This window comes from Vanellus vanellus, assembly GCF_965231255.1.
Source record: "Vanellus vanellus genome assembly, contig: HAP1_SCAFFOLD_434, whole genome shotgun sequence".
Classification (NCBI taxonomy): Eukaryota; Metazoa; Chordata; class Aves; order Charadriiformes; family Charadriidae; genus Vanellus; species Vanellus vanellus.
The window spans coordinates 112,561-123,498 of NW_028128908.1; the positions used below are offsets into that span (position 1 = coordinate 112,561).

A 10,938-nucleotide genomic window follows, 5' to 3' on the forward strand; every position below is an offset into this window, starting at 1 on the left:
TTTTCTCCTGTGAGTTATACTTTTATTCCATGTTTTCACAGACTTTTCCGTATCACTACTGATAGAAAGCCACCAAAAGCTTTACAGTTGCAGGAGGTAACATCTTCACAAAGAAAATGTATTGTTTGCATTTCTTAACCTACCATACAAAACACGGTGTTTAAAAGCTCCGCAGTGCCTCCCTTCCTATCGTTCCTCTGGAATTTGGAGGAGGCAGCAGAGCTCACATGCAGTCAACAACATTGCTGGATCCTTGGCCCACGTCCCGGATCTGGCTGCTGAGACAAGAGCACACAGCCACGCCTGCCCCTGCCCTGCAGTGTGACACAGGGCCGACGAGTTCCCACCTAAAGAAGATGGCAGAGGAAAAAAAAAAAAGAAAAATAAGTTCCCGTTCTTTCTGAGCAAGCGGAAAGTATTTCTTTTCTGTGTCTGAAATTCTATTATACAGCCTAGTTATATAGTCTGTGCAAAATATACCTTGCTAGTTTATGCTCATTATTTGTCTGGTAAATTTAGTGCAAAATTGGGTTGAAACAACCAGAAGAATGTAGATTCTTATTGAGCGAAGGGAAGAGAACAAAGGACGGAAAGAAGGAGGAGGAGGTAGTGCTCTAATATTTACAAGAAGAACCTAATGGCATAAGCAGCACTCCTGCATCGCTAGTCATAGATATTACTCAATTATTACCAGGAGACAATAGATAGACTCCTGCTGCGCACTACTTCTATTATGTTGCGTTTTCATATAGGCAGTTCAGTTTGATCTGAGTATTATCCTAAATATCCTCATCTTTTGCACAGCTCAGTAGGATTTTGATGACCAGAGGTGCTAAGACCTACCAGCTGCATTTTGTTCAAAATCCTGTGTTCTGCCTTGTAAAAGCAGATGGGAAAAGCAGTTCAGTTCCTCAGATGGCCTCAACTTGGGAGGAAACAGTCACTTACCACAAGGGCTACGGAGCCAACTCCTCCCCTGGGAGCGTTCATTGGGGCGACTGCACTCCATCGATCAGAATCAATGTCATATCTTTCCACATCGCTGAAGCAAGTGTTGTCATCTAAACCTCCTATTGCGTAAATGGGGCCACCAAGGGAGGCAAGAGCAATTCCTCTCCTAAGAAAACCACAGGATCAACACCTCAGTGCAAGTCCTTAAGGAAAAGGAATGGGAAAGACACATCAAGTGCAATGTTACCTGACTGGTACCTGTTTCAAACTATGGGGGAAAAAGTAATGAAAATGTTAAAAGTGAAGTTTATAATAAATAATGACCAGTAACTGCGGCTGGCCCTCTGTACACCTGCATCAGTCTTGCAGCTTTATCCTGAAAGTCTTTCGTATGTTTGCATCCTCCCGTGAGAGGGGCTCTAGAGTTTTATCTTGACTTCACCGCAGCTTTCCCAGGCACCTCTACGTTATTGTGTGATCCATGAACAGGACTGTTGCAGCTAGAATATTTCTAGACTGCAAAAAGACAAAGCTCCTGTTTAAAGAATAAAGGCAGGGGGACGCGGAATACTGTTTTGACTGAATGTCACCCAAGACCCAAGTCTTCTAATTACACGCTTAGATATATGAGGTTAGCTTAGCTATGTGATTTCTTGGTACTGAATTTTACGCCTCCTATTTTGTTTTATTGAAGAACCACATTTTGTTTTATGGAGAACCAAAACCTGCTGGTTTTAACTTTGCTGGTATAGCTGCTGCTACAATCTGGGAATGATTTTTTTGGGGGGTGATATTAATACATATTAAAAGCAAGCCTGCGCTGGATATTAGATGAGTGAACTCTAGAAAGATTTAGTTACAATTTCTTCCATTCTCTTCTTTTTTATTAAGTCTGTGTTAAAATAGTTGTCAGATTTTTTTCTACTGAATCTACAATTATGAGAATACAATCAGTATTACAAAATGCAAAGTATGGTCTAGACTCATTAGAAGCATTAAGTTTCTGCTTTAAGTACCAAGACAGGTGATTCACCATTTCACTGAGAACATTCTTGCCTCATTACACAGAGGGCAGGTGCGAAGATACCAAGGCAGGAGCAAGGGATGCACAGTCTTTCTACAGAACACACACTGGGGAGATACCCTGACCTTATCTTGCATTGCCTCACCAGGTAACATAGATGGCATCAATGGTGGCAGTTTTTTCTCAACTAAGTATTCGGACACCATGTCCATGAATGGGAGGAATGGAGCGTAGCCAAGGCACAGCAGCCCTTCCATTTACCAAGGTACTGAGTAAGAAATGTCACAGAAATCTAGGGCTGATGCTTGCAGAGAATATGCCCTGTGGTGGTGGCAGTAGGGAGGAGTAAGAAGCTCCTTCTGGGAGTCTGGGTCTTTTACTTTGATTATGTCACAGCTACAAATAGCTTGAGGACTTAGCCGTGTTCAGTAGTTCACTCCTGCTTGTACATGATGCTTTTAGAAACAACAAATAACAAAACAGAACGTAGAATTCAAGAGGTTGATTTAAATGACAGCGGAAACAAAAAATTACCCATCTGTGACTCCTTAAAAGAATCCTAAATGTCAAAAGGCAAGAAAAAGCCTCAATCTGACTTTAAGTGTTTTAGTGCGTCTGGCCTTTTGTGGCAAAAACATAGGCAGCATGAAGGTTTCCTGGGCATGAAGAATTTCACTGTGACTGTTCACTGGCAGTTATCTTGCTCATTCTTAAAAAGCGCAAAAAACCCACAGAAGTCTATCAGTTTCAAGTTCTTTATCGGGCATAGCAGAAATGCCCTAGATACGGGAATGTAAGCACAGCTGGAGTAGAAGAGCTCTCTGCTCCAGAAGCCAGGCCCCCAAGAAAGAAAAGAATAGTGACAAAAGAAAGCCAAAGTGTAAACGTAACCAATGTTACCAGCCAGGGCCTCTCCCTAGAGAGAGAGAGATATTATGCAGTTTTGCACTGAAATAGTATGTTACACACAACGTTGTGTTTCTGAAAATATGTGATGTATGCAAGTATGTGATGCAAATTTGTATTTGCTTTACAGCTAGTAAATAAAGGTGTTTGATAGCATAAAGCCCCAAAATAGGAAAAAAAAAAAAACAAACCCAAAACTAAAAATAGCACAGTTTGGAAACCCAAATAAAGACAGGACAGACATGGTGTTTTTCAGCGTCAGCAAGAAATTATTTATCGCAGACTAGGACTTAAAATTTGGATCACGTACCTCTTTGTGTTCATTGATGCCTTCATCATCCACTTGTTTGTGAGAGGATCAAATACTTCCTCAAATAAAGGTTAAAGTCTTCAAATGTTTTCAATATCAAGATTTTAGTAAGTACAGACTTTATATTTTTATATGCTGTACTCAACCAGAGATCTGTTTCTAACTTGGACTTTTATACAAAGCTTGAGATATGTAGACAAAAAAATCTTCCCATCACTTGAGTACTGCAGGTCAGATCAGTTTTGGACATTTATATCAGTCTCTCCAGATTTTCTGGGGGGAGGGGGGAAATCTCTGTTCTGCTGCAGCAACACAGGAGCTACCGTTTACAAGGAGAAGTTGCATCATGGGTGCTAAGCTGCTCTGGACTGCACGGACCTGGTTTCAGAAGATGGAGACCCAAAAATAAAGGTAGGTCTGTTCTTGGAAGATTTACGGTCTTAGTGACTTGCCTGTATGGAGTTAAGTGTGAAGGGAGCTAGTATGAGTACTAGCAAATTCTCGGTGACTCTGCTGTGTAAGGCTATTTTTTTGTAAACGGGTTAAAAAAAAATTAAATCGCCTATTAAGAGAAGAGGCTATGTACCGTTCATAGAATCATAGAATAGTTGGGGTTGGAAGGGACCTTTAAAAGGTCATCTAGTCCACCCCCCCTGCAATGAGCAGGGACATCTTCAACTAGACCAGGTTGCTCAGAGCCCTGTCCAACCTGACCCTGAGCGTTTCCAGGGATGGGGCATCTACAACCTCTCTGGGCAACCTGTTCCACCACCCTCATTGTAAAAAATGTCTCCTTATATCTGGTCTAAATCTTCCCTCTTTTAGTTTAAAACCATTACCCCTTGGCCTATTGCAACAGCCCCTATTAAAAAGTCTGTCCCCATCTTTCTTACAAGCTCCCTTTAAGTATTAAAAAGCTACAGTAAGGTCTCCCCAGAGCCTCTTGCAGGCTGAACCACCCCAACTCCCAGTTCACAGTAATATCTTTTCAGTAAGCATGCTCTCAGATTGTTTCAGAATCACAAACCCCTTCGTGGGGAAGAAGCCTTACTAAATTGAAGAATATCCAACAGGTAAGCCATTGGAAGACAGATTTATTTATTAAAAGTACCGATTCCACCAAAAGGAGCAAACAAGTGCCTTTAGAATAGCATTACTGACCTCCCACAGAGATCACACCCACGTGCCTTCTCCTGCTGTTCATTTCAGGGCCGAAGAACCAGTTGTTCTTACTGATAGAGTAACATTCAATGCTGCGAAATGGGTCACCAGATCCACCTCTACCACCGACACAAAACAACACACCTGAAGAAGACAAAACAGGTTTCCATAAAAATAGCAGGAAGATGGGGGATAAAGTTGTACAGCAGAGTGAACTGAAACTTATGTAGTTCGGGAGAAGTCATATTTCACTTCAGGGGGCACAGTCATTGCCCTGCGTAACTGGGTGCTGGATTTTGCCTTTGCTTGGCATGCTGTTATGGCAATTAACTATCTATGCTGATGCAAAAATATGCATTTAAAATGCATATTTTAAATATGCTTTTTGTGATTTTTTGCTCAGGGAGATCAACATTGTTAAATATAAAAACGTAAAAATTCGGATTTGCAGTCTAATATTCATCACTCACTTTTGGTGTAGGTTAGCCAAAGAGTTTAAAAGTTAGCTCAACCTTCTCGTGCCCAAAGATAAGTGTCCACTGTTGTCGGTATAGCTGTGAGCATGCTGCCTGGTCACAAGATACTTAACAGTTCTAGCTTTAATACAGATAGAGCCAATCAGGATAAATAAATAATGCTTTAAAGAAAGCAAATGACAGCTAAAGTTCTGCTAGGACAATGCAGCACACTAGCTAATTACCAGAGAGGTACACAACGGCTTTCCCAGTTTTGCATTAAGTCATTAACAACCATTTCTACCAAGCTACCTAACCCTGCACAGAGGCACCGCCTTTTCTCCACACCACTCCCTATGGGATAATCAGACACACATTTAATTACCAGCAGTCTGCTTCCTTGGTGTTGTGCGAATGGAGTACTCAAAGTCTGGCACTGCCCTGCTGCTCAGGTGAAGGTGGTAGTTTCTTGCTTCATCCAGCAAATCCCTACATTTTAGATTCTGCTTGACAATCTCTTCCTTTGCCACAACACCCATAAGGAAACAAATGGGCAAGAGAGGCAGCCGTACCTGACAGAAATGAACACAGTTGGAGTAACTGGCTGAACTGACTGAGTCTCACCATTTACAGTGACGCAAGCATAACAGATGGCAGCTTCTGAGCCAGCTGCCAGCCCCACGCTCTTCACTAAAAAGGGAGGCGTTCATACTTTTTTTCCAGAATAACAGCGATATGAACAGTTCTTTTTAGTGACAAACGTTTGCTACAACCCTTTGCATTTAAGCAGCGGTGGAGAACTGCCCCTTGGCCCAGGCTGAGCGGAGGAAGAAGTGCCGCTGCCTGTACTGCAACTGCACCTGCCTGATGTGATGCAGGCAGCATCCGTGACTGTACCAGGATAGCCCGTGTCAGGTTAGTCTGCTGAGGGGGTGAATTTTCAGCTCATTGCTATGCCAGTATAAGAGGGCTTTTGCTAGAATGGCTGATTTTCTTTGGGTGGCAAGTCAAAGAGGAAACACTATCAGCACGAACTAAGTGTCTGTCTATTAAGGAGGTATTGATAGTGCAGTAACACCTTTCTCTAGTGTGGACTTGACAGACTACAGGATTAAAAAAACCCCAACGTTGAGAGCTAATTGTTTCCTTCCCCAAATCCTTCCTGTGGTTCCCTAGCAGAGAGCTGGTGAGCAGGCTGAGGAAAGAAAGGCTCCTTCTGGGTAAGGCTATAGGTGGTCACTGCCCAGAGCAATCCCCAGCGACAGGGCACATCTGAAATAAGGTCAGCCTCTCCAAGGCTGCCTTGAAATGTCTTCCTCCCCACAGTCACTTATTTCAGCAAACCGTTCATTTGTCCTTTTGAGAGAAACAGTGAGGAATATGAAGTACAATCGGGTGCAAAGGTGGGACAGGTGTTAGCAGGGGGGACTGAAGCAAACCAGCATCTGACTTCCTAAGGTTTGGAATCGATGCTGTCAGGCGCCTCCCAGTTAGCTCAGCAGCAATTGTGAAGTCCAGTATCTCCAGTGCTTCTCAGAGCAGCAAAAGGGTGCTGTTACATGGCTGACACATGTCCCTGCCTTGAAGTAAGCAAGTGTTTCTACCAGTTCTTCCTTACCCGCTTGCTTTCAGTCCCACTTCTTCCTTTACTTTGGCCTGTCTTGGTTTTGGCCGATTAAAAGCACAGCCATAGCCCTGCTCATAGACTCATGAGGCAAGTGATGCGGTAAGAGCACAAGGCTGACAAATTCAGAACCTCATGATGACAGCGCAACCCCTAAGGCTGATTATGATGTGGATAATAACTATCGCGAAGCCCAGGCATGTTTTCTGCTAGCAATAATGTCCAAATCACCTGATGGCTCCGTATACTCTGGCAAATAACCCATATTTACAGGAAGGGGTTTACTTTTTCATTGTTTCATTCTAGACTGGTTACCATGAATAAAACAAAGATGTTAATCTCACCTACTTGTACACCTGGGTAATAATGAAGGTTTTTTTAAATCTCAAATTATATTGCCTATAAATTTAATTATAGTGTACTAAAGAAGGAATTTTTCTACCAAAACCATCATGCTAGTCTAGATGAAACTGAAAGTTTTGGGAAGACAGTTAATAAACAGTTGTGATCTTTTACCAGGAAAGGTGAAAAATGATGCATGAAGACAATGACAGCAGTATTCTAGTGGACCTCTCTTTACTCACATGATGCCAATATTAGCACTTCTGCTGAATGCAAAACATTCAAGCTGGAGTTCAGTGACAACTGAAATGGCACAGTTGATCCTACCTGCTAAGATTCACAGGGCATTTTGCAGTGCACAGCATGTACCACCCTCCTCCCCAGCACAGGTTCTCTATACCTGTCTCAAATACTGTATTTTAAATTCCCATAATCAACGCATACGGAGCTTGAATAACTGACGTACCTAACGCTTTGACAGGAGGAGGTCCGATGGGTGTTTAAACAAGTTCAGCTAAGTGACCTTTTGATACCCGTATGTGTTTCTTTCAGAAGCAGTGGACTCTCATCAAGTCTAGATCATTAAACTGCTAACTCCTACAGGTAACCAGCAGTGCTAGCCTAGTGAGCATTAAATGGTCTAGCATATGTTTCCTAGCCTGCTTATAGGGCTAACATGTCTTGGTCTTTTGTTAATTAAATATAGGAACATTCTAGAAGTAGCACAACTTGATATGACACATCTCCGTTACAGTTTTACTCTCCTAGACACGTAAAAAGCTCCTCAACAGCTTTGCTCTCTTTTCTTAAGTACAAACACTTACCAGCAAGGGAAGTGAGTGTTTCAGGCTGTAGTAGTATCAAACCAAGTGAAGTGATGGCTTTATGTACTCTACTATGTGTAAATCTAAGAATTTTCTGCTCTAACACAGATGCAGCTTTTTGTTGGCTCCCCACTCCCCAGCCACGAGCATGTAGTGAGTACTCATCTCACAAGAGAAACTGAAGAATATGACTTCTTCCTGATATTCTACTGTTAACTCACAACTGCGAATACCAGAGGAGGTGCCAACTGCCGAGAACAATTTTCATCATGAGATCTACCCAAGGACAAACAGTTGATTAGACAACAAAACCAGTGACAAGACAGGCACACGGCGCCTCAGCCTGCCCTACCTGTGCAAGTATTTCATCCAGCCACGTCGCATGATGCTGTGGATTGGCTAGCAGCCACTTGATAGCAGCGTTGTAAACTTGCTTTTCGTTTTCAGTATTCAGGTCACTGGAGGACAGGAGTTTATGGAGGTGCTGTGGTGACACACTCACAAAGTCTTCGCACTCCACCACTTCTGTAAAGTGTTCGCAAGCATACTGATCAGCCATGTCCATCAAGTCAATGCGGTTGTGACTCTCCGCAAATGCCCTGACTGCCAGGCAGTTGGAGGGATGGAAGTGCAGCTTCATGTATTCACAGCACGCCTTTGCTACCAGTTCCACCTGAAGAATGCAAGCAGCGTACAAGAGAGGCTGGACGTTATCCACTGTCAGAGTAATCCGGGAGGAGTACACAAACTTCACCAGGTCTTCTATTGCATCACCATCAAAGTCCCTGATCTCAATCAATGTCTGCTTGGCTTCAGCCATTTCCGAAAGAAACATGGCTCTAAAGTAAGGTATAACACAAGCTAGCACCAGTTTGTGGCAGGAGATAAGCTTTGGACCAACCTGAAAAAAAAGAAGAAAATAACCCTCAGTCTTTCACTGGAATGTCAGTTTTGGCTACGATAGGACGGACAGTTAAGCCGAAATAAGAATCCTGAACTCAATATGCATTGAGCTACTGTATTTTGTTCAAGCAAAATAACTCCATCTGCCCTGTACTTCTGACATCAGATCAATGTATCCCAAGCAGGTCTGAGTTGTAACTTGGTCACCAGAGTAGGGCAAGGCCGTAACACAAAGAAGCAATAGCACTGATGCACTGAACTTGCTTTTCTTTAAGAGGCGTGTCCTATTTCTTAAATGAAACATCCTTAGGAACCTTCTAGATGCATCTTGGAGACAGGAGGAGACTGCCAGGCACTTGTTTCTTTTATGTGTATTTCAGAGACTTTGCAGGGCGGGGAGGGTGTAAATTGTAAAGCGACATTTTTAGACAACCTAATTTAAACCTCTGGACTTTTACTAATGTTGAGGAATTTATAATTCTCTATATTAGCAGCAAATTCATGTAAAACGGCAGTAATAACAGGTATTACAGGGATTATTAAAAGCTACCAATCACTTCAAGATTTTTAGAAGTTGTTCAGCCACAAAAGATAGAGTATTCCCCATAAAGAGGAGGTATTTTTCATAATTCCGATCAGAAAGCACAAAACAAGCTTTTCACTTATAAAATTCTAGAATTCAACTATGTTAAGAGAATGTAGGTAGTGAAGGTAAAGGAACAATCCACTACTTATTTGCGTTACAGGAGTGCTTTCTTACAGCCTTTGTCATTCATCAGTCTGCGCTAACAAAGGGATGGCTGAGTTAAGCAACCGGTACTCCTGGCAGACTCAAATTACATCTTCATTTTCAGATGAAGGCGTTAAAGTGAGCGGTCTTGCAATGTAAAAATAAAAAAAGGGTGGGATATTAAATTATAAAGGATAATTTGGAGTTTTTTCTATCTCTGATTCAACACACAATTTCTCTACCCTTTTTAAAAGTCTGTGTTATCAACACAAGTGTAACCTGCCTGGTGAGCAGTAAGTCGAGGCTACAAGGAGCTGAAATTGCACAGTTACATACTGATCAACTGTGGGAACCTGCTTAGAAGGCAATTTGGGTGAGGTCGAAGTCATGCACGTCCTCTCTTGGACTGTTAGCATCTTAAATGTTTACATTTCTGTTGTAAACTTCCTAAATAAAAAAAAAATACAAACACCTAGATAGAGATGCTTCAGATCCAACAGGTATTCTATGCTTTCCTTACCCCTGCCCAAATTCACAGCCACCTCCAGCATACGTATTCATAGCTTAATCTTCAGGCTGTTAAATGCAATGGATGTGTGACAATATCTCCTTTAGTGTAACATCGCAGAGCTCTCCAGCTTCAAAGAACTGAAGGAGAGAGCTGTGAAAATCCTTCCAAGCCTCATTTGCTTCAAATACAAAGATGTCATCTTCACCGTCACTGTTGGAAGACCTAGGCTGCTGCTGCTGCTGCTGTTGCTGCCGCCTTTTTCCCTTTATCAGATGTTGTTTTGCCTGCTCTGGAACCATGGATTCTGAAGCCATTGGCTGTTTCTTCTTGCACTGTGTCCATCTTCAAAAATTCATGCCAAGACAAAATCCAGCCCATCAGGAGTCAAATCCTAAAATGCAGTTAAATTCTGTTCATGTTCCTGTTCGGAAAAAAAAAACAAAACCCAACACAAAAAATGATGAGACATTAGGTACTGGTAGTACCTAACAATTTGGTTACATGTTATAAATACTACCTATAACCTTACTTGGGGAAGGTGGGAGGAGAAAGCAGGGAAAAAAGACCCACAGTCAAGAACCCTACGCAGGTACCTTTAGGAAAAGCCATTGTTTGTGAACTTGTTGCCCACGCTTCTTGAAAAAAAGACAAGAAAAAGAAAAGGCAAGGATGTATCCTCCAACATTCCTGATCTCACTGCTGTGGATGGCAGAGGAACAAAAGCGACACGGCCCACACACAACCGTGTTTCTTTGGTCCTTAAATAGCATCTCTCATCACTGCTGCCATAGACAAACTATTGATCTGACCCCGATGGGTATTTTGTACATACTTATTACTCAGCTTTCCTCGGTCTCTTAAAAAGCTAAAGCAATCCTTAAGTGTTTTATGCATTTATGCAAATGTAAGCAAAATATAAAAAGCTTCTACACAATTAGAGAACAAGAATTTACACTTACAGAAAAATCTTGGAATGAAAATTATTTCCTTTTATCTAGCAACCTTATTAATCCAACAGATTGATAATTAAAGCATGACAATGAGGAGCAAGTTTGCTCCTGCTTGCTAGCTTTTATTTTATACTGTTTACCCAGCTTAGCTGAAGATATTTAAGGTGTCTAAGTTTTATACAGCTCGGACTAAAGGAATTGTAGCCATACTAACATCATAGCTTTCCCAGGGCTGAAAGACAAATCA

The 10,938-nt window shown here is 42.0% G+C and overlaps 1 protein-coding gene across 1 annotated transcript; it reads right to left on the reverse strand.

Annotated features, from left to right (window-relative positions):
- Window positions 1-4,344: 4,344 nt before the first annotated feature.
- Window positions 4,345-10,055, reverse strand: LOC309683817 (kelch-like protein 8; the record flags this gene model as incomplete). The annotated part of the gene is made up of 4 exons (XM_082499820.1): window positions 4,345-4,496; window positions 5,193-5,379; window positions 7,950-8,498; window positions 9,840-10,055. 4 exons carry the CDS (start codon window positions 10,053-10,055, stop codon window positions 4,345-4,347), a joined length of 1,104 nt encoding a protein of 367 aa, XP_082355946.1.
- Between the last annotated feature and the right edge of the window lie 883 nt (window positions 10,056-10,938).